Here is a 24,105-nt window from a genome sequence, read left to right as displayed (position 1 = left end):
ATGGGGTCGCAAAGAGTCAGACACGACTGAAGTGACTTAGCAGTAGCAGCAAGCGTTAGACAGGACTTAGCAACTGAACAACAATAACAACATCCCAGCAGTGGTGCCTACAGGCTGTTGGGTGGGGCTGATCAACCCCACCCAACTCATTAGCTACTGGGGCTAATGAGCTAGTGGGAAGATCCCACAATAGTGCCTATGAGCACCCGTATCCACCAATAGAAGCTTCCAAGTATGGCTGTTACTGTTCAGTCGCTAAGTTCTGTCCAACTCTTCGTGACCCCGTAGACTAGCCTGCCAGGCTCCTCTGTCAATCCTCTTTATGGATCACAGTCTTGTCAGGGCAAAGGGGCTTGTGTAATTCAGTGAAGCTATGAGCTATGCTATGCAGTGCCACCCAAGATGGGTGGGTCATGGTGAAGAGTTCTGACAAAACATGGTTCACTGGAAAAGGAAGTGGCAACCCACTCCAGTATTCTTGCCATGAGAATCCCATGGACAGTGTAAAAAGTATAGCTGTTACCAGTGTCTATACCCACAGCCTGAGCCACACCCACCCACTGCCTCTCTGGGACACTCTTGAAGACCAGCAGGCAGCTCTAACCCAGCTTCCCATCAAGTGACCACTTTTGCCCTAGGTCCCAGTGCATGTGTGTGCTCTTTAAGACTGAAGTCTCTGTTTCCTCCAGTCCTGTGGGACACGCAGAATTAGGACCCTGCTTGCCTTCAAAGCCAAAGGCTCTTGGGGTTCATCTTGCTGATGCAGGATCCCTGGGCTGGAGAGCCCAACTAGGGCTCAGAACTCTCCTGTGGAAAAACCCTGCAATATAATTCCCTACTTTGTGGGTTGTCCAACCAGGAGTATGGTACTTGATGATATTGTGAGTCTGCCCACTCCAACCATCTCAGTGTGGTTCCTGCTTTATGTCTTTAGTTGTAGAAGATCTATGCTGGTAGGTTCCTGTCTTTTTTATCAGTGCTTGCTCTGCATATAGTTGTAATTTGGGCTGCCCGTGAGAGGACCCAAGCTCAGGGTCTTTCTGCTCTTCCATCTTGCCCCATGTGTATTGTGATCTTGTTTTCAGAATAAAGACATGCAAGGGGGCCCCTCCTGGTGTCTCCTCCCCTTCTCTGCCTCCTCCTCCGTTTACCTTTCCCAGTTCTTAGTGGGAGGTTTCCTTGCTTGAGTACTCTTAGTGCGGAAGATGCACTGCAGCACCCTCAGTCCAGGGAGGGCACATCACTTCCTCTTACTTTAAAAAATACTTTGTAAGCACTTCAGCCCTCCTTCCACCACACCTATCTCTACAGTATTCCAGTCATGGCAGGGTGATGTTATGAAACTAGTACTCCTCAGTTTATCTTTTCCATCTCAAAACTTCGTGTGCCCAAGACTGGCATGGCTGGACCCAAACTAGAATTGGCCGAGTATGTAGGGACATTCAGGGTATGGTGCTCCAGTGGAGTTTGGTAGGGGTCATACCTCAGTGGCCTTGGTGCAATAGCCCTTTGCTCTTCCCTTTCAGAGGTCCTGCCCTACTGCCCCTCTGTTCCCCGGAAGTCACGTGTTTCTTGCTTTTGCTGTTCCTTTTGTGAGGGCACTCTGCCTTCATCTTCAGAGGAAGATAGAAATGAATTCTTGTCAATCAAGTGTCAGGTCACTTATCCCTTTCTCGGAGGACATCCTTAGTGCCCACCTAAAGTATTAGCCTTGTCAGTGTTCATCATGTTTATTTAAGGTAAGCTTGATGAGAGCCTGAAGTTGCCTTGTTTTATATCCAGTCCAAAGAGCCCCTGACCCACGACAGGCACTCAATTGTTTCACTAGTGGTTGTTTATCTTTTCACTCTTCTCTCCGTTGGAAGTTCTCACCTTAGAAGAGTTTGTTGGAAATATCAAACAGTACAAGAAAGGCCAGTAGGTACAAAATACTCATGTGTTTATGAATCCATGACCAAATTAAATATGCAATTTTATATAAAAAGAGGCGTGTGTGTGTTTTTCTCCCCCATCCTCCCGTTCTCCTCTAGAGTTCTGAGTGACGCGGGTGCAGGAGTGTGTGTTCTTGCTGTGTGACCCACTCCTTCCTTCTCGCTTTTATGCCTCAGGCTCAAGCTTGCCCTGTGTGAATGTGTCTCCTGCTCTGACTCAAGATTTCTGGGCACCAGGTTCCTGGGGGACTGGAATTCAGCCCCTCCTCCATCCCTCTCCTCCCTGCCCTTCCCCTGACTGGGCTGGCCCAGGTCCCCCACAGCCTCCCCAGGTGGTATCTCTGAGTCCCACCTGGGCTTGCTGGGCTCCTGGAGGTATGGACTGGTTCTGACGGAGCTATTGGAAGGGGTGCCGAGACCCTGCCTGCTGGGATCCTGCTGTGGCCTCTCACTTGTGAGCCTCCTGCCACTCCTGAGCCGCCTTCCCTTTCTGTCCCTGCTGGCCTTTCTGCATCCTCATCTTTGGGCCAGACGCCTCAGGCCTGTAAGCTCATGGAGACCTAATTCCCCTGCTGTTGGATTTCAGGTCCTGGCTCTCCCACCCCCCTGGAGTTCTTGGGAGGCCCCCATGGCCCCTCCTACACCCTTCCCAGAGTGAAGGGGCTGGTGCAGAGCAGCACACCCCACCTAGGAGGTTCCCCTTCTGTCCCCTTCACCTCAGCCTCAGCCTGAGCTCAGCAGAAGTGAGCTGACCAGCCAGTAGAGGGCAGCACATGTCTGGTTTCCAAGCCTGCCACCTGGAGGACTTGGAGGGGAGGCAGCCATGGCCTTGAAGTCTAGGGCTCGGACACCAAGGGTCACAGCCATTCAAGACGCACTTGACCTGCCACCTCCTGCTCCTTCTCTTGACAAGGCCTTGACCTCAAATCTCTAGGTCTTGGCACCACAAAATTGATGCAGAGGTTCCATTTTTTGCAGAGGGGGTGGGGGGCGGGCGGTTGCTCTATGCCAGATAACTGGGGGTGGAGCTCCCCACACCGGGCCCTGGGACCAAAACCCAGTTACTCTCCCTAAAGCATCTTTCTTAGATGAGATGAGTCCTGAGTGCTGAGGACAGGAGCTCAGTCTCTCTGGCTCCACCTTCATCAGAGGGACCCTGTGTTCTGAATCTAACAAGGGTGTGTGGAGTGAGATACAAATCAGGATCAGAAAAGGGGGAGAGGGTCAGTTGTGGCCCAGCTTTCCCCCATGGGCTGCAAGATACTGTCTTAATCCTCCACCATCCTCCAGTCTCCTCCCTCCTCTTCTCTGGACTGACCTTGGTTTTGCTCCTATTCAATTCCCCCATTCTTCCCTGTTCTCACCAACCAGCACTGAGTAAGGTCACGTACTTCATTACGATCCTTCTTTACAAAGACTCCTATTCTCCATGTCAGTGCCCTTTCCCCTGACCTTTGACCCCTACCGCGTCCCACCCCTTCAACACAGTCATATCCTATGGAGTTACCTGCTGAAGTTGACATCGGATTGATTCTCATGATGAGTCCAACACCATGGTGATTCCCAAGCCCCCCCTCCCCGCCCCTGCAACGTCATCCCCAGCGTGCTGAAGGCATGCACCATGCCCTCCAGAGTCAATCAGTGGGGCCAGGACATCCTCGGTCACAGCCGGTTACACTGCTTTCCTGAAAAGCATCGGAGTCAATTTTACCACCTCGACCATTGTCTCATCCACATGGGGTCCCCTGCTTGGCTTTATAAGAATGAGAGCCATCCGGGGTCTTTTTCTGCTTTTCTTTTGAGGGGCAGAGGCCACAATGCTTTTGTCGGTGGTGATTTTGTTCATTGTCTGCGTATTTTTGCAAAATTTACCCTCTCCCCATTAGAAGCTGTGCTGGCCAGCAGCGGGGGGGAGGAGCCCAAAGGAGCATGGGATTGCTGTACTCAGGTCCCATCACCCTCTACTTTCTCTCCCCCTGTTCCAGTGTTTCCTTTTGTTTCCATCTCCAAACCTGAGCGGTAAAGGATGGGGGGAAAGAGAAGTTTCTCATTGCACCAAGAAGCACTGCTTCCAGGGCTGAAGCTCTGAAAAACCTCTGCCACCTTCTCAGGCCTGGTTGCCCACAGCCCCGGAAGCAATGCTGGCAGAGGGCAAGCCTTCTACTTGCGGCTTCTGGCAGCTGCACCACAGAGGTGGAAGCCTGGAGTTGGGCTCTGAAGGCTTAAGTTCTACCCTGACTTTTCCAGTGAGGATTCGAGTAGGCTCCACGTGGAAAGGCCCACAAAGCCACTATAACCCTTCAGTTCCATAAATGGAGACGTGAGGCCAACAGAGGTAGGACCCTGCCTGCCCACTGCTGCTCCCTGGGAGGGGGCTGCCTGTGCAGACCAGGACACACAGCTTCCCAGCAGGAGAATTTCCCCTTTGATGCTAGGGTTCTCCGACCCACAGACAAGATGCCACAGTCCTCAGCTCTCTCCCCGATGCCCGCCTCCAAGAGTTGTCTCCCGGCCAGCCATGGAATCAGGACCTCTGCACAGGGCCACTGCTCTGGTCCACGAGGCCAGGCTCCCTCCTCTCTGTGCTGAGCTATGTTGGCTGGTGAGAGCAGCTCCACCCAAAGGGTCCTGGTTATGCGAGTCCTCTGTCCCTGGGAGGTGGAGGGGGCGATGCGGAGGAGCAGAGGGGCAAAGACAAGTGGGGACAACAGCAGCAGGGTCAGAAGAGGGTGGCAGCATCTCAGACCACAGCCGAGGAGGAGGATGGGGACGCCGAGGAGGCGGCCGAAGAGGACGCCGAGGACGGACTATTCCAGAACAACCAGCGCCGCTTGGGCTGCCGCTTCAGGTGCAGATAGTCCTCCTTCTCGCGCTCCTTCCGGGCCCGCTGGTAGTGGTCTTCCTCCTTCAGGTACCAGACGGGTGGCCACCGGTGTTTCTCGAAATACTGCTGGTTTTCTGGGGCAGAACGGCAGTAGGGCTGGGTGAGGAAGACGCAGGAGGAGGGGCAGAGGGACTCCCACCCCTGCCCCGCTGCCATGGAACATGCCTCTGGTCCTCCTAGGCCCACATGCCAACCCCTGGGGACCAGAAGTGGAAGCCCTGCCTTCACTGAGCCCCCAAAGAGAGTCAGTTGCCCAGGGAGTGGAGCCGACGGTCCACACTGGGGAAAGGCATTTCCACTTGCGTCTTTCTTCAAAGGCAGAGGGAAGATCCTATCAAGGCTTGGAGAATAAAGCAGGCTGCGACAAGGGATGAGGGAGAAATGGTGAGAAGAGCTGTGGGCAAGAAGATGCTCGGCCTGGCTGGGCTGACAGCAGGTGCAGCTGGCAGAGCTGAGGTTCTGAGAGGGGAGGTGCGGGGGGTGGGGGTATGCAGGAGCTCAGATGGGAGGGAAGGCTAGGCTGAGGGGTTTGGACTTCTTCTAGAAGGTGTGGGGGCTCCACGAAAGTTTGGGACCAGGGAAGTGAGGCAGTTGGAGCTGTGCTTTAGAAAGAAAATGCTAGAAGGGTGACGAGGACAGAGCAGGAGTGGGAGACCTGGTAGAGTACTAGGGAGGAGGGTCACAGCAAAGCAGACGGTGCCCAGTGAAGACCAACGGGGGAGGCCAGCCACACCTCTCCCTGGATCCCATGAATCCTGGACCCCTGGATTCCTGTCAGGCCCCAGGACCTGAGACATCAATTAAGCAGAGACCAAGCTGCAGGGACCCCAGAGGATGCCCAGATCTGTGTTGTCCAAGCTGTGACTTGTGCCCATTCCCAGGTTATGAAATTAATGTCATGAGTCGTGAACAGTATTAAAAACAACTGATAAATTTTTCAATATGTGTACTAGGTCACAAGGTAAAATGTAATTCTTGATAACCTAGAGGGGTGGGATATGGGGATGGGAGGGAGGCTCAAGAGGCAGGGGATATATGTATAATTATGGCTGATTTGCATTGTTGTTTGGCAGAAACCAATCAACATTGTAAAAATTAACAAACAAACAAAAATGGATTTCTTATTGTGGAGTTTGATCCACAAACATCTAAAAAACACCACCTCTAGTCTGACTGTACCTGTGAAAAGCAGAAGCTCAGAGGGGCAGAGTGAATTGCCCACAGTCTCTGGCTGGCTGGGGCTGGGGGGCCGCCCTCCATACCAGCGCTTTTTCCAGGACCCCCTCCGCTGGGCTGGGTGCATGTTTGCAGGCTACTCCCCACCCACAGGGGTTTTTGGCAGCCTCTGGGCGCCTTGGGGTCAGGTCAGAGGCTTGGACCCAAGGAGAGGGAGGCGACAAATGCCGCTGGGGATGCTCACCTGGGGACATGGCCTTCATGTCTCGGGGGAACTTGCGACACACATTGTTGTAGTTGGTGCAGATGTGGTGAAGACACCAGTCAGCCAACTGGTACGCACAGTGGAACTGGGAACAGACAGGAGCATGTCTGTGCTGGGACCCCTGGGCCAAGGTCTGCACACAGATGTCTACTTTTGCCTTCAGAGCCAGAGCTTTGGCGCAGGTGGGCAAAGGCCCTGAGTCACAAGAACCCACCTCGAGTGGCAAGGCCACACAAAACCATGATGGAATGACATGGATTTGCTCTTTGGCACCATCACCACCACCTCACCCGTGACCTGCCCCCAGCAGCCCCAGAAACCCACAGTCCTATGAGGTGGCCTCCTACTGGGTCTGCCCTCCTCAGATCTGACCCCTCGTCCTCCATGCTGGACCAGAGCAGCCTGCACCAAGGTGCTGACAACCGGGCTTAGAGAGCTGACCACCCAGGCATATCTGCATTATTTTAACTTCAGAAACTAATCTTTAGAATGTTTGGCACCCTGAGGGCTGGTAGGGGAGATTTTGCTTGCCTGTTTTGGGTGGCTCAGACAGTAAAGAATCTGCCCGCAATGCAGGACACGTGGGTTCAGTCCCTGCGTCAGCAGGATCCCCTTGAGGAGGAAATGGCAACCCACTTCAGTATTCTTGCCTGGAGAATCCCAGAGACAGAGGAGCCTGGCAGGCTAAAGTGCACGGGGTCGCAGAGAGCCAGACATGACTGAGCAACTGACACTGTCACTTGGGAAAATGGAGGAGGAAGTTCATCTTAGATGGAGAGTCCCCAGTGTGCCTTAAATGACCCCAGCCGGCAGCAACCACGTCTATACAGGTCTCTGGTTTCCCTCCCCGGCCCAACGGTTGCCTGAAGTCTCTGTCCCTTCCTGCCACAGCCAGCCTCTTCTCTTGGCATGTTGGGGTGAATCCTCTGGCCTGCAGGATAAGATGGGTCTGCCCACTGGGGGAACCAAGTCTGTCAATGGGTTTCCTTCCTACCCACCACCTCCCAAACCCTCCCCATTTGCTGCCAACAGGCAGAGCCCAGAGCTGAGAATGTTGCAGAGATTCCTTCCCTGTCATCCTACCTGAGCCAGTTCCAGGAACACAAGGACGTCCCCGTCGATGTCCACCATCATCTGGGTTGCTTCCATCAGCCCAGTCACTGTGTACTGCTCTGTGACACACACACAGCCAGGAATGGGCTGAAGAACCACAGGAGTGGACAGGCACTTCTTTATCCCCTCCCCGACCCCAGCAGGGGCCCACAGCAGGGCAAAGAGAGGTCCGGGGCAAGTCCCAACAGGCCAGGAAAGGCCACAGGAGATTTAAGTCGGCTCCTACCAGTGAGGAAACCAGGATTGGAGCAAGACTTTCCCACTGGAGATGAGGTGGGAAGTGAAGGCGGAGACTAGAATAACCTATGAAGCTTTTTAAGCTACATATGTGGCAGCAAGGAGTTATACAGGTGGGGTGAAAGCCCCCACCCCTGAGAGTCAGCCATTGATACTGATGGGAGAGGGTATTAAATCTCAAATTTGCTGAGAACTATAGATTAGAACTAAGGATTAAATCAAGTTGTTCATTTTAATTTAAGTTTTGTAACAAATTGTGTACTAACCTTGCATTTCATGTTAAGACCTTTCTAGGGAAGAAGTAAACACTTTGAGTTCTGAATTTTAACTGTATCAGTATAAACTGATAAAGTATTTTATCTTTAAAAGTAATATGTCTCAGCTGAGTCCATGGGAAAAGACCTAGAAACAACAGCCATCCCAATAGCAAAAGCATTGCTAATGCAAATACTGTAGCCTTGAAATCCCATTTCCAACTACAGGAAGCCAAGACTTCTTAGAGAAATGGCTGATACCGGGTATGGGGCAGGAAATATACACAATGAACCTGGCACATCTTGTCATTCCAGAGCATCAAAAGCTCTTCTAGAGACTCTGCAGCCAACTTGAGGAGACTTCTACAGGTTAAAGGAACAGCAGAGTATCTGAGTTTTCTTAAAGCTAATTGCAATTATTTAAAACCGATAGCTGGAATCAAGATTGCCGGGAGAAACATCAGTAACCTCAGATATGCAGAGGGCACCATCTTTATGGCAGAAAGCGAAGAACTAAAGAACCTCTTGATGAAAGTGAAAGAGGAGAGTGAAAAAGTTGGCTTAAAACTCAACATTCAGAAAACTAAGATCATGGCATCCGGTCCCATCACTTCATGGCAAATAGATGGGGAAACAATGGAAATACTGAGAGACTTTATTTTGGGGGGCTCCAAAATCACTGCAGATGGTGACTGATGCCGTGAAATTAAAAGATGTTTGCTCCTTGAAAGAAAAGCTATGACCAACCTAGACAGCATATTAAAAAGCAGACACATTACTCTACCAACAAAAGTCCATCTAGTCAAAGCTATGGTTTTTCCAGTAGTCATGTATGGATGTGAGAGTTGGACTATAAAGAAGGCTGAGTGCTAAAGAATTGATGCTTTTCAATTGTGGTGTTGGAGAAGACTCTTGAGAGTCCCCTGGACTGCAAGGAGATCCAACCAGTCAATCTTAAAGGAAATCAGTCCTGAATATTCATTGGAAGGACAGATGCTGAATCTGAGACTCCAATACTTTGGCCACCTGATGTGAAGAACCGACTCATTTGAAAAGATCCTGATGCTGGGAAAGATTGAAGGCAGGAGAAGGGGACGACAGAGGACGAGATGGGTGGATGGCATCACTGACGTGATGGACATGAGTTTGAGTAGGCTTCAGGAGTTGGTGATGGACAGGGATGCCTGGCACGCTGCAGTCCATGGGGTCACAAAGAGTCGAACACGACTGAGCAACTGACCTGAACTAAAAACCAATAGAGTATGTTCACGTCCAAAAATTCATAATCACATGTAATATTAATAACAAACAATCAACTGGTCACTCTCAAAGGATGATAGCAAACAAATGTGTGTCTTGAAAACTGGTAAACAGGGACTTCCCTGATGGTCCAGTGGCCAAAACTCTACACTTCCAATGCAGGAGACCAGGTTCAACCCCTGGTAAGGGAGCTAGATCCCACATGCCACAACTAAAGATCCTTCATGCCACCACTAAGACTCCACTGCAGCCAAATAAGTACATAAATATAAGAGAAAAGAAAAACAACTGGTGAATTAAAATACCACATATTCACCTGCCTTTCCTACATGAACTATTCTACTGGGAAATCAAACCATAGGTGAGGGAAAGTTTCCCGCCTTTTGAAAGTATTCTAACAGATTAAAAAAAATAAAATAAAAAAAAGACCGAATTGGAATATTACCATTTCACAACACTTAATAAATGAATGGATCCAGGCAATAAAATTCAAAGGCTGCTAACACCACAAAAAGCGAGAAAAGCAGATGATCTATGTTTCTTGATGAAAAGCAGAAACAGCCTACAAAATGTAGTCTCACCAAAAGAAGACTCGATCTAATCTAGCCTCTAGACCTGAAGGCCAGTTGATAGGAAGGAAACATGGTGGACTACAGAAAGGCGATCAGTAAAAAAATCTAGGTTCCCTGGATCAGAGGGTTTTTCCAACATATCACAAGGGAAAGTTCTGTTTTTGTTTTTAACAGACAAGGTACTTACAGATTAAAAAAACCTTAAAAGTTATATAAAAAATAAAATCATGCTATAGTGTTTCAGGATGCACACTTGGATGATATAACTATGAAGAAGAGTAAGGAAGAGCAATCATAAAATCTTAGAGCAATAGGCAGAATGGTTACCTTTGGGGTGGGGAGGGCCTATGGTTGAGAGGGACAACTGGGGGCTCTAGTGTGGCGAGCAAGGGCCACTTGGTTTGTAATAATTTATTAAGATGAACACATATTTCATGTTTTTTGTGCAATATTTAACATTTTAAAAATTAAGCTTAAATTAATAACTTCATAGTAAGCTTATATCACAAAACATGTCACTTATTATACAACACTTGGCATTTTCCACTGTTCCTTTACACGGTACATAGAAACATATTTTTTAAATGTTTTTTAGCGATTATGAAGCATTTCCCAGGAAAGGCCATTCAATGTTATTTTCTATAAGCCTTTCCATGCAGCAGTGAGAGGTAACATTATTAATGGCTACCTTGCAAAAGCCATCCACCAGTGTGCCTGTTTGACTTGTCTCTGATTGCTTGCTATGATGAAACAAACTTAAAGAAACACCTGAATACATTTTTTTTTCATTTGGGCCATTTCTGTGTAGCAAGTCTTTCAAAAGTTATTTAGTCTAAGAGTTTTGGACTATTTTCTGTGTTCTGGGAATGCTGCACCACTTTTTCAAATTGTTGCAGCTGTGATCTTACTTATTTTTTATTTATTTATTGGTCGCACCACTCAGCATGCAGGATCTTAGTTCCCTGACCAGGGATCGAACCCATACCCCCTGCAGTGGAAGTGCAGCCTTAACCACCAGACCACCAGGGAATTCTGCAGTTGAAATCTTTAGAAGCCTCTTACTCCCTGCCCTAAAGCCCTCAGTGTCCCCTGGCCTGCCTCTGCAGGCTCAGCTCTTAACATTTGATTCCAGTCAATCATTCCACCTCTTCCAGGGACCAAGCGCCACCTTTCAATTCATTTCTCATCATAGGATCACTGCTTCCCTCATAGCCAAGTCCCAATCTTGATCATCTGCCGAGGGCCACAGCAGCTCTGACACCAGGTCCTTCCCTGAACCTCAACTCAGTATCTGAGGCCTTGCTCTCTGCTGCCGACCCGCCCAAGGACATTAACCTGGACATCAATGCCAGTACAGGTACCAACACCAACATCAATGGAACGCACATGCTGACTCCAGCTCAGGAGCGCCACCTGTCGGCGGGCACCACGGGCTCCACATGACTTCTCATCTGCACTGCACCATCTCTCCTCCTGCCCTGGCACCCCAAGCGCTGCTCCTTGGTCTCCCTCCTGCCCCAGCCCCTGCTCCACCCAAGCCTCTGGGGTTGGTCCATCCTGAAACCTGAGCTCTAGCTCACAGGATCTTCCAGGAATCAAAGAATTAGGAGTGACCAACAATTAGGTCAATATTTACTGTGTTTCTAGAAGAAAGAGAAAGGGAAGCTGGAAGAGAAGAAGGAAATGAGAAAGGGGAAGAAAAACGAAAGGAAGAAGGAGGAGATGCAAGGGTAGGAATGAGTAATGGTGTTCTGTTCTTTTTGGCTTCTTAAGCTTGCCTGAGTGTGGCCAAGCTGAGAACCTCGAGCCCTGGTATCTACTGGTGCCCACTTGCTGCACCACAATAATCTTCAGAGAGACCTATAAGGTGACCCCACCAAGCATCCCTCTCACACATTTCCTTACATCCACATCCTCACCGCAACCCCAATACGCACCGACCTATCTCACGCTATGTAAACGTATCCCCTTGGTGCTGGCGGCCTGTCCCCTAGGAGGAGACAGGTGAGAGAAGAAACCACGACTCCCAGGGGGTCTCCTGACTCCTCCTCCTCCCTGGAGGCCCCTCCCATGGGCTTAGCTACCTGTGAGGGCGACCAAGTGTGGCAGGCAGAGGTGGATGGCCAGGATGATGAGTTTCATGTCGTCCAGGTCGGGGCTGGAGGTGAACATGCCAGTGTACAGGTACTCCAGCACAGCCCACATGCAGCTCTTGCTTGTGTAAGGAAATACCACCTGTGGGTAGGAAGGAATGGAGCAGGCTGCAGCAAGGTCCAGCTTTAGGGAAAGAGCAGCAGTTCTGAAGAACTCAGAAGGCCCTGGCCTGGACAGTTGGTCTCCCATAGACAGGCTGCCACCCCTCTGCGGTCCCTGGACCTGCTCAGAACCCCTCCTTCCCCAAAGGCTAATCTCCCACACCAACAGCCTGCAATGAACCCATCTGCTGAGCACCTGTGAGCAGGGCTCCAATAGCTTTTAAAAAGGACCTGCACTCGCGTTAGCATCTTTCTGGTTTGGAGGAAGCATAAAGGAATCCTTCCGGTCACCTGCACCTGGCCCCACTCTATCCTTCAGGGAGCAGTGCAAGTGGGATGTGGATGAACGGAGCGAACACCAGCTGGTCTCTCTGGGCTGCTCGAAGCTACAGCTCTGGGCCTCTGGGATCTCTCCAGAGCGGGACCAACACAAAAACTGCTTTCTCATCAGCCGCCAGCCTCTCCAGGCTGCACTGGGAATTGGCTGGAACTTTACAGCTGCTTCTGTGACTCTGGAGAGTTCCCATCTCACACGTTGCACATCTCAACCCACTCATGCTTCAGGGAGCAGAGACAACTCAAATCTCGAACTCTCCTCTTCACCTCCCAGAAGGACTCCCTTTCCAGTGTGTGCTAAGTCGCTTAAGTCATGTCCGACTCTGTGCGACCCTATGGACTGTAGCCCGCCAGGCTCCTCTGTCCTTGGGATTCTCCAGGTAAAAATACTGGAAAGGGGTGCCCTTCCCTCCTCCAAAGGACCTTCCTGACTTAGAAACCTTAGGAAATGCCTTCTCTGGGTTATAGGATGCTATACTCTAACATTCTTTGTTCAGCTTTTCAGTGCTTGCTGAGCACTGACTAAGGGACCAGAGCTGAGAAGGGTACTCAGCAGAAATAAAAGACCTCATCCGCATACTCAAGGGAAACCTCAGATCAGCTGGAGACACTTGGTGTGGACCCTTGGAACTTTAAGTAGATTCACAAAGGAGGACACTGTTAACTCCAAGGCTGAGGGATGGACAGTCAGTGTCACAGTTCAGAGAAGGGTAGAAAGGAGGTCAGACTTGAACCCCAGTCTTGATTTGGCTAGAACTCCCACTGACTCCTGATGTTTCCTCTAAGTAATTTTCTACCCACTGACTCCCACCCTACACCTTGACTATAAACTCCACTTGATCATGCTCAATTAAGAATTAAAACCAGTTCTATACTGAGGTCTCTTTTCCCCCATTGCAATAGTTTCTGAATAAAAATCTGTTCTTACTGCTTTAAGAAAAAAGTTTTTTCTCAACTATAGAGCTAGGATGTGACCATAATTGCCCATCTTGGTATACTGCAAAGTCCTTGGCTATAGGAGCCATCTCATAAACTTCTCTTGGGCCCATCACTTGGTGGTTTGTACAGAGTCAAGGCTGAAGGAAGCACCATGAAGTGACAGATGCCTCAGATGGAAAGGGAGTAAGCCTCTCTCCCTCCCAGCTGTTTCCATCCTAGCCTTACCTCCCTGGTGGAACTCTCCACAAGTGACCCCCCCAAACATGGCAGCCATCCAGTCACAGCTAGAAATCAACAGGGGCTTGTGGGCACTGATGGTGCCATCATCCAGGATGAAGGTCACATCTGTTGGGTGAGAGAAGATGCATCACGTGAGGATGGGGTGAAAGAATATGGGACAACCAACCCCACAGGTCGACACTGCTCCCAGATGACTGCTTCCTCCTGAAGCCACAGTCTGTGAGCACCACATGACCCAATCTCAAGCTGGGGGCTCTAGGTTTCAGGAGCAGAGCCACGGTATCTCCAGGACATCAGTGGCTGAGATGACTCAGAATGCTACTCGGACCAACCCAGATTCTGCAGAAGGCTCCTGGAGGGAAGTCCCCTGCCTTTGGGACACCAGCTCCTAAAGCCTGTTTCATACCTGAGAAGGTGCCTTTGGCCAAGCACTCCTTAACCCGGTTTGTCCGGTGGACATGGAAGGCCTTGGTGATCTCCTCGTTCATGAAGGCCTCGTTGTTGAGGATGTTGGCCACCATCATGCACAGATCAAAGACCTCAAGCAGCTCAGCGATGTGGGCAATGTGCATGAGGTCTCGTTCGTTCTTGTCCATCTCCCCTGTGTACAGGTACTTGAGAACAGCCCGGAACGGCCCTGGCTGGATGGAGTTGTCCATTTTCACCACCACCATCAGCCGGGATTTATAAGTCAGTGGGTCTTCTGTCATCTCTTCCTGGATGCTCACAAAAGCTCGGCTCCAGGAAGACAGCACTCGACCCCGCCCAGCAGGTACCCTGTCCCATTGCCACGTAAGATCCCGTCCCTGGTGGATGTCCGGAGCCCAGTGAGCCCAGAGCCCCCACCCTCCTCCACACTCTCACACATGTCAAAGCTGACTGCCTGGAGCAGGAAGTCCCGGCCATGGTGGTGGTGATGGTGGTGGTGTTGATCAGGGTGACCCCGGTGGTCCTCTGAGCGGGGACCCCCTGACCCCGAGGCTCCCCCCAGCTCCCCCTCACTCAGATCCATGAGGACAGGTCGTAGAACTTGGAGGAGGATGTGGAGAGGTAGATCTTATGGGCGAAGATGCACACCCGCTCCTGAAGCACAAGGATGACGTCTGCAAACAGCGGGTCCTCCAGGAGGTGGGCAGGGCACTCCTCGCTGCTGGAGGGGGGGTCGGGCACCACAATGAGCGGGGGCGGTGGCTTGGGGGGCAGGAAAGGCGCCTGCAGCAGGGGCCGCTGCACATTGCGGAGGTGGGACTTCCAGAACTGCAGGTGCCGGCGGGAGATAAGCGCTGCCCGGATGGCGTTGTCGAAGACATCCTTGATACTGAACTGCACCACCACGCTCAACTCGTAGTAGGGGATACCCAGCTCCTTGGCCACCTCTCGGCCCTTCTTTGGGGGAAGGATCTCATTGGGCTTGATGGGCCTGGCACGTTCAAGAAGGGAAGCCAAATTCATGTCGGTGGTGGAGGGGTGGGGGGCAGGGAGATGCATTCTCCCGATCCTGTGTGTTTTTCACCTGACTGGCGGAGTCCCTGCTGAGGATCTGGGTCTAAGCCCCGTTCCTGCCCTGCTCATTTCCACTCCCTTTCTCCTCTGTTTGGCCAGATCCTACCATTCTTTCAAGGCTCACTTGTAATCCCTTCTTCTTCCAGGAAGCCCTCCATTATCTATGGTAGGCCTGGGTGATCTCCCTGGCTCAGAGTAGTGGGAGGGCTGACTACCTCTCTGGCAATTAGCATGCTGGTTTTTAACATATTCACCTATCCAGTTCGTCTCCCAGCAAGACTATAAGCTCCTTTCATACAAAGATTACCTCTCCTTCTCTCCTCATGATGCTTAGCCCAGTATTGCCCACTCAGTGTGTAATGGATGGATGGATGGATGGATGAAAGAATGACCATTCTTACTGGCCCCCTATGTGAGTCTGCTTCAAATGGAGGGATAGAAGTGAGGCTCTGTGCATTCTCTCAGGGCTGCGCAGGGAGTTGAGAGACACACAACTTCCCCCCACCCCCTCTTCCCCTTCCCCATCTGCCACCTTTCCCTCCCTAGGCACCAGGACTCCCTACCTAGCCAAGGGTCTCCTGGCCCTATTGACAGCGTCCAGGTCAGCATAACGCAGGTCCAGCTGGCAGCCCACCAAGATGACAGGTGCTCGGGGGCAGAAGTGCTTGATTTCTGGGAACCACATGGTCTTGACACGGTGGAGGGAGTTGGGGTTGGCAATGGAGAAGCACAGAACCACCACATCAGATCTGGGGTGGGAGAGAGTGAGGTTATAGGCAGAAAAAGCTAGTGATAGGTTCCCTGCTGCTGGAACAAGGGAGAACACATACCCAACGGCACCCCTACACTGCAGTCCCACAACTGTCATATGGATCGGCTCACGTGATCTCCCCCAAAACATTTAATCATAGCACTTCCTATTTCTGTACCCCCAAGTTAGCACTGGAGAGCTTTCAAAGACTCTTGGGTTGACCTCACAGCTCTCTTGAGATTTAGACATGACCGCTTTTACCATCTCATCTGAACAGCCTTCCTAATTGGTCAAAGTCCCAGTGTTACTGGTCAACAGGGGAGAACTGAAACCAGGCCGCCCGACTGCAAAGCCGGCTCCCTGCCCAGCCCAGGCTGCCTGCCCATCAAGGGTCTCCCAGGGCTGTTTTCTCCACTCCTTCCTCCCAGTTTCACAGAGTGAAACTCCTTCCACTCAGTTTCACAGAGTGTCCTCATACCTCGGGGAAAAACCCCGTCCACTTGGCTCCCTGAGGCAGCGGGGGCCTTCCCTACCTCCCATAAGCAAAGCGCCGGTCTTTGTGGTGGTCTCCGAAGGTGTCCCAGAGGCGGAGAGACACGCTCACATCGTCCACCACGTCTCGGGAACGTTCCAGCACCTGGAAGGGGTGGGGGAAGGGGGTGGGACAGGGAGAGGGGAGGGAAGCGAAGGCAATGGTTCCTGGGGGCCCTGAATGCCGACTCGGGGTGGGGTCAGCTCACTCCTGGGTCCCACAGCATGGGGGCTGGGGGGACAACTAGTGTCTCCCTCTGTGTGTCCTAGAACACCTGAGTCCCCTAACAAGAGCTGGCCAGGACAGAAGAGACTCCAGAGGGCAGACAGTCACGGGAGTGATGCGATCTCCCAAGGAGCCCATCCTTGTTCCCAGCTGTACCTGCCAATCAGATGTTTCCCAGCCTTGGGTCTTCTGGTATCATTAGCCAGCAGTTTCTTTTCTCCCGGCAGCTCTCATCTCTCCAAAGCACCACCCCTTTCCCAGCTCCAGGGCTTCCCATTACTGGGGGCTATGTTACACAAGATGCCCCAGGCTTCTGCTCAGACAAACACAAAGGGCTGGGGACCCCTCCCCTGGAGTGGGCTCCCCTCAGGCCTCTCCCAGGGATCTGTGCTCTTCAGCTGCCTCTACTCAACCTTTAAAGGGCTTCCGTGAGCTCAGCATAGGGCCCCTCTGGAGAAATCCCTGGGGAAGAAGCCCAGATGAGTGAGGCCATAGACTTACAACCTTACCTCTTGGCATACCCGATACTGGTTAATGGCCCAAACCGTGGGCACGTGGGTGGCAAGCAGCTGGTACTGGGTGAGGGTGGCATTGCAGGCCCGAGAACAGATAAGCCTGGTCTTGCCCACAGCGTTGTCCCCCACCACCACGCACTTGATGGTCTCTACGTTTGGCCTTTCATAATCCATGTCAGAATCCATTAATTGGGACCTGAGGGAGAGAAGAGAAGCAGTCAAGACAACTTCGCACACCAGCCCCTGAGGGCCAGGGCCAGCAGCTCTTCTCTGCCGGGGCTGCCCCCTCTCTGAGCATTTGAGCAGAGAGGAGGACAAGGGAGTGGGTAGCTTTCCGGGCACAGGCTCCACAGGGGCCCGAGGAGACAGGAGTCCCTTCAGGCTGAGAGGCACAGCTCCACTGGGTGAATCTCTGGTCTTCCTCCTGTTGTCTCCATCCTCCAGCAGCAGGGCTTCTGGTTGGGGAATGCCAGAGAGAGATCCCAAGGCGGAGTCTGCTCGGGGGCTGGTCCCCACTCTCCTGGGAAGAGAGGTGTCTGCCTAGGAAGCCCATTTATCATCTGCTCTCCTCCTCCAGCTTTGTCTTAATTTTATTTCCTCTTCAGGTCCCACTCCAGCTCATAGCTACACCCCTTCCCCACAGTATATGGTGATGTATTTTACAACTTAGAAAAATTCTGTATCCCTAAAACACGTAGTGTTTCTTTTGTGGAAAAAATATTTATGAGTGAGATTGTATGATATTGTGGCAGGAGGTTGGGTGGAGGACAGTAGAGAAGTATCAGTGAGTATAAATTTCATATTTTGTACCCAGCACATAGCTCAACACTTAGATATTGTTCAATTAAAAAAGAAAGAAAGAAATCACCTAGACCTGCATTCTGGTTTCATCTCTATTAGTAAAGAGCTACATGCACTCAGAGAGGCAGGTTTCCTCTCAGATGCCGCCTCTGTGAGTTATAGGTTTCTACATTATGATCTTGAGTTTTTTCCCTAGCTCCTGCTTCCTGATTTTAAATGTAGTATCTCCTGTAAATGTGTGATTGCAGAAATCCTCTGGTTCTGGGGAGTCTGAAGAACAGAGTGTCACCTAAACATCCGTGTGTCCTGGCTGTGAGATTCCTATACTGATGCCCCAATATGTTTTTGGCCAGATACTGAAGCAGCCTAACTTCAGCCATGAAGTACAAACATTGCAGATATTTCAAACACTGCAATGCCTCTATGATGCACAATGCCCATGTCATTTCGCCTGCTTATTGGCAATGCCTCATCATTGTTGTATAAATATGCATATCCTGTTGTATTCCCCATTTATTTCTAGTTCTCATCCCTATGATTTACAGCCATTAGGACTTGGCGAAAAAGGAATGAAAAGGAAAATACATTATTCTTAGCTTGTGAGGTTTACTAAAAGATGCTTACTCCTTGGAAGGAAAGTTATGACCAACCTAGACAGTGTTTTAAAAAGCAGAGACATTACTTTGCCAACAAAGGTCCGTCTAGTCAAGGCTATGGTTATTCCAGTGGTCATGTATGGATGTGAGAGTTGGACTATAAAGAAAGCTGAGCGCCGAAGAATTGATGCTTTGAACTGTGGTGTTGGAGAAGACTCTTGAAAGTCCCATGGACTGCAAGGGGATCCAACCAGTCCATCCTAAAGGAGATCGATCCTGGGTGTTCATTGGAAGGACTGATGTTGAAGCTGAAACTCCAATACTTTGGCCACCTCATGCGAAGAACTGACTCATCTGAAAAGACCCTGATGCTTGGAAAGATTGAGGGCAGGAGGAGAAGGGGACAACAGAGGATGAGATGGTTGGATGGCATCACCGACTCAATGAACATGGGTTTGGGTGGACTCCGGGAGTTGGTGATGGACAGGGAGGCCTAGCGTGCTGAAGTTCATGGGGTCACAAAGAGTCAGACACAACCGAGCGACTGAACCGAACTGAACTGAACTGTGAGGTTTACAGAGGGAGAAGGCAGGCTTGTTAATATTCTGTTCAGGCACTGCTGTGTTATGGGAGACGTTCCCAATCTCTTTCTTTCCTCTTCCTTCCTTCCTGCTCTAGGCTGGATTAGGTGTCGCTCCTTATCCTTCTGTAAGCTTGTGTTCCTATCGTTTAATGTGCCAGATTGTTTGCTTTCATTTACTTTATTATTATTGGCTGCACTAGATCTCTGTTGCTGGACGGGTGGGGGGTTTGCTGTCATTATAGCAAGTGGGGGCTACTCTGCGTTGCAGTGCATGAGCTTCTCACTGCGGTTAGGTGGCTTCTCTGTTGCAGGGCACAGGCTCTAGGGGCGTGGGCTTCAGTAGTTGCGGCTCCTGGGCTCTAGAGTGTAGGCTAAGCAGTTGTGGCACACGGGTTTAGTTGCTTAGAGGCACTTAGGATCTTCCCAGACCAGGGATCAGACTCATGTCCCCTGCATTGGCAGGCGGACTCTTACCCACTGTCCCACCAGCGAAGACCCCACGTTGTTTTCTAAGTTTCCGTTTCTGTGCCTGTATCTCTGACTGGCTGAAGTGCCCTCCTGTTAGGGACTGTGTTCTTAATTATGTTTGTTTCTAGCACAGTGCCTGGCATATCCGGAGGACTTTGTTGAATGAATAATGAATGAATTTAATTGACCAAACTGTGAATAAAGAAACAATTTAATCAAAGCCTATCCATTACTGCATAACAATATTTACCTGCATACAATGTATTAATACAGTAGTTGAATCTTTGATCTATTTGAATGACTGTTTGTTTCTTAGCTGTTTGGGGCTGAAATACCTCTAAATTTAATTGCCTCCATGTTCAGACTGAGGAGTTTGAGCAAAGAACAGGTGTGGGAAATCCCTTTTCTTTCTTCAAAGCACCCAGACCACAGAGGCTGTTGCTATCTACCTATTAACAGCCACGACTCTTTAGAATGACTCAGTGACCATTTGTGATTCTGTTCAGTTTCACTCCAAAGAATTTATCCCCGTATATTTTTTTAAATACTTATTTATTTGGCAGCGTTGGGTCTGAGCTGTGGCATGCAGGATCTTTTGTTGTGGCACCTGGGCTCAGTAGTTGAGGCTTAGTCACATGTGGGATCTTAGTTCTTTGATCAGGGATAAAACCCATATCCCCTGCATTGGAAGGCAGATTCTTAACCACTGGATCACCAGGCAATCCAAATGTATCACTTTTTCATCTCACTGTCTTCTCTTCCACTCTTTCCCTCTAAATTGTTCTATATTTCCAGTCCAGCATAAAAGTAACTTGGAAGCCATCATTTTGTCCTAACAAAGATCTGAAAAAGCAATAAATGAACAACTCTTAGACCTATCAGAGAACTGAGGTCAAAGGGCAAACTTCTATCACAAAAACTGGGGAAACAGATAAGCTACAGAGAATCACACTTACTAAGCAGACACCTGCAAGAGAAATCCTCCTTTGAAACTAGTATCAAAGTATCAAAAAACTATATGTGTGGATAAGTCTGAAAATTAAAAACGCCAAGAAGGCCAGTCTTAGAAGGAATCCCTTGAAGTAAGGAGTTTTACTTCTAGGAGCTCTGCCAGGTTCTCACAGTGAAGATTAAAAAAAAATCCTGTTGCTTCCCGCAGGGAGGAGAGGGGCACTAGCAATTTGAAACAGGGTTTAGGAGAAACTTTTTTTTGATGTTCTTTGGAAGGAATGATGCTAAAGCTGAAACTCCAGTACTTTGGCCACCTCACGCGAAGAGTTGACTCATTGGAAAAGACTCTGATGCTGGGAGGGATTGGGGGGCAGGAGGAGAAGGGGACGACAGAGGATGAGATGGCTGGATGGCATCACCGACTCGATGGACGTGAGTTTGGGTGAACTCCGGGAGTTGGTGATGGACAGGGAGGCCTGGCGTGCTGCGATTCATGGGGTTGCAGAGAGTCGGACATGACTGAGCTACTGAACTGAACTGAACTGTGGTTTTATTAACCATTCAAGTACAGTAGGATCTGGGAGTGTTAGTCTCAGTTGTATCCAACACTTTGCGACCCCCATGGTCTGTAGCCCACCAGGCTCCTCTGTCCATGGCATTTCCCAGCAAAAATACTGGATTAGTTTGCCATGCCCTCCTCCAGGGGTTCTTCCCGACCTGGGGATCGAAACTGGGTTTCCCGCATTGCTGGCAGATATTTTACCGTCAAAGCCACCAGGGAAGTAGCATCCAGGAAGATGTGGGCAAAATCAGGATTTCAAAGTTTCAGCATCTTAACAGTATGAAGGAAGTCCCTACATACTCTCCTCAAAAATGCTTTTCTGCAGCTTTTGATATGAGCAAACCATTTTCTTCTTTAGCTTGTTGATGTGGTGGATTATGCTGAATGATTTTCCGATATTAAACCAGTCTTGCATACCTGGGGTACATCCCACTTGGTCATGGTGTATCATTCTTCTTATGCTTGATTAGATGTGCTAATGTTTTGTTGAGGATTTTTGCATGGACATTTGAAAGATATTAGTCTGTAGTTGTCTTTTCTTGTAATGTCTTTCGTTTTGATATTAGGGTAATGCAGGCCTCATAGAATGAGTTAGGAAATATTCCCTCTGCTTCTATTTTCTGGAAGAGACTGTGGAAAATTGGTAGAATTTCTTCTTTAAATGTTTGGTAGAACTCACCAGTGAACCCATCTGGGCCTGGTACTTTCTCTTTGGGTATTTTATTCATTACTGATTTGATTTCTTTAACAGATATAGGCCTATTCAGATTGTCTATTTCTTCTTGTTTAAGTTTTGGTAGCTTTCCAATCTACCAAATGGAACTGATCCATTTTATCAGGGTTATCAAATTCATAAACATAGTAGTAGTTCATAATATTACTTGATTATTCTATCAACTTCCCTGGGATTATTTGTTATGGTCTCTGCTTCTTCCTTGAAATTTGTAATTTCTCTCTCTCTCTCCACCACCTCCCCCTCCTTCTCTCTATCCCAGGAACCTCATGGGAGATTTCTCAGTTGTATTGATCTTTTCAAACATCCAGCTTTGGTCTGGTTGATATTCTTTATTAATTTCCTGTTTTCAATTGTGTTGAGTTTTGCTCTGGTTTTTGTTTGTTCTTTTCTTTCTCTTACTTTGAATTTCACTTGCTCTTCTTTTTTCTAGTTTTCTAATATGAAACCTTAGATTATTGATTTTAGATCTTCCTTCCTTTCTAACATGTGCATTCATTGCTACAAACTTGCCTCCATGCACTGCTTGTGCTACAGCCCACAAAGTTTAATACATTTTATTTTTACTTCCATTTAGTTCAAAATATTCCATTTCTCTATATCCTTTTTCATTTGACCATGTGTGATTGAGAAATTATTATTTAATTTCCAAGTATTTTAGGATTTTCCAGTTGTTTCTGTTATCGATTTCTATAGTTTTATTCCATTGTGGTTTGAGAGCAGACATTGTAAGATTTTTATTCTTGAAAACTTGGTAAGGAGTGTTTTATGGCCCAGACTGTGATCTATCTTGGTGAATATTCCATGTCAGCTTGAAAAGAACATGTATTCTGTTGCTGTTGGATGAAGTAGACTATAGATGTCACAGATGCAGTTGACTGATGGTGTTGTTGAGCTCAACTAGGATCTTACTGATTTTCTGCCTGATGGATCTACCTGTTACTGATGGAGGCTATCAAAGTCTTTAGCTATAGTAATGGATTCTTTTATTTCTCCTTGCCTTTCTATCAATTTTTGCCTCATGTATATTTTGACACTCTGTTGTTAGGTGCATTCACATTAAGGATTGTTATGTCTTTGGAACAATTATGGAGAATTGGCTTTTTTTTTTTTTTTCATTGCATGTTGCCCTTCTGTAATCCTGATAATTTTCCTTACTCTGAAGTCTGCTTTGTCTGAAATTAATATAAGCATCCCACCTTTCTAGTTTTAGTGTTAGCATATTTTCCTCTACACTTTTACTGCTTGTCTGTATCTACATTGCCTTTTTTTCCCCCCAAACATCATGCAGTTGAGTGTTGTTTTTTTTATCCAGTTTGACAGTCTCTGCCTTTCAAGTGGGGTATTTCGACCACTGATGTTTTAATTATTATTTATATAGTTGAGTTATAAATCTAAAATATTTGTTACTATTCTGTATCCATTGCCTTGTTCTTTGTTTCTTGTATTGATTTCCACTTTTTCTGGCTTCTGTGGGTTTAACTGAACACTTTATGTGATTTCATTTTTAACCTCTGTTGGCATATAAGTTTTACTTCTTCTTTTTTTTTGTACTTTCTAAGTAGCTGTCCTTTGGTTTACAAAGGGCAACTAAGCCTGTGCACCAAAACTGCTGAACCCACCTGCTGCAACTAAGACAGTGCAGCCACATAAACAAATAATAAGAATTTAAAAATAAACTAATCCAAGTTCTTTTTCCAGTAACACTGTATCACTTCATAGGCAGTACAAGTACTCAACAGCAATTTCACCCCAACCCCTCCCTCCCATCCTTCATAATAATGCTTTCATTCACTTCACTTATCAAGAAGTTATCATCACTACATACATTTTGGCTAGTATCATTTGGAACAAATTGTTGTCTGTCACATCAAACGGGCTTCTCTGTGGCTCAGACGGTAAAGACACCTGCAATGTAGGAGACCTGGGTTTGATTCCTGGGTTGGGAAGATTCCCTGGATAAGGGAATGGCTACCCACTCCAGTATTCTTGCCTGGAGAATTCCATGGACAGAGGAGCCCGGTGGGCTACAGTCCATGGGGTCACAAAGAGTCATACACGACTGAGTGACTTGACTCCAGAGTTTTTGTTGGACCAAATGAGAATAAGTAATCTTAGAATGTCATTTGTCTCTAATCTGAATGAAATAGTCAAACTTCATAGCAATATAATTAATATAGTTTTCACTGAAGAATCAGAAAGTGGTTTGTGGTTATATTTACTAGTGGATAAGCTCCAGGATGACATTCTGGCTGTCCAGAGTCTAAATAGTTACTGGTCCATAGTCGGTGTTCAATAAAGAACTGTTGAATATATAGACCTTCTTTCAAAAAAATAAGTAAAGGATTTTAATTTGCCTTTTTAAAAAATTTGTCTTATTTTATTCCTTCTCTGAAGCTATTTTCTTTATGCAAATCTTAGTC

The 24,105-nt window shown here is 48.5% G+C and overlaps 1 protein-coding gene across 1 annotated transcript; it reads right to left on the bottom strand.

Moving 5' to 3' along the window:
* Positions 1-1,922: 1,922 nt before the first annotated feature.
* On the bottom strand, positions 1,923-17,189 carry LOC613985 (rho-related BTB domain-containing protein 2-like). Its single transcript, XM_059884502.1, is given in 12 exon segments — positions 1,923-4,889; positions 6,236-6,341; positions 7,340-7,428; positions 11,777-11,927; positions 13,448-13,480; positions 13,482-13,567; positions 13,869-14,231; positions 14,234-14,479; positions 14,482-14,882; positions 15,529-15,714; positions 16,250-16,353; positions 16,983-17,189. Coding segments are annotated over 12 exon segments (2,175 nt in total). The 5' UTR covers positions 17,175-17,189; the 3' UTR covers positions 1,923-4,671.
* Positions 17,190-24,105: the final 6,916 nt, after the last annotated feature.

Source organism: Bos taurus, unplaced genomic scaffold, assembly GCF_002263795.3.
Source record: "Bos taurus isolate L1 Dominette 01449 registration number 42190680 breed Hereford unplaced genomic scaffold, ARS-UCD2.0 Leftover_ScbfJmS_826, whole genome shotgun sequence".
Classification (NCBI taxonomy): domain Eukaryota; kingdom Metazoa; phylum Chordata; class Mammalia; order Artiodactyla; family Bovidae; genus Bos; species Bos taurus.
This window is presented reverse-complemented; position numbering and strand designations above follow the sequence as displayed.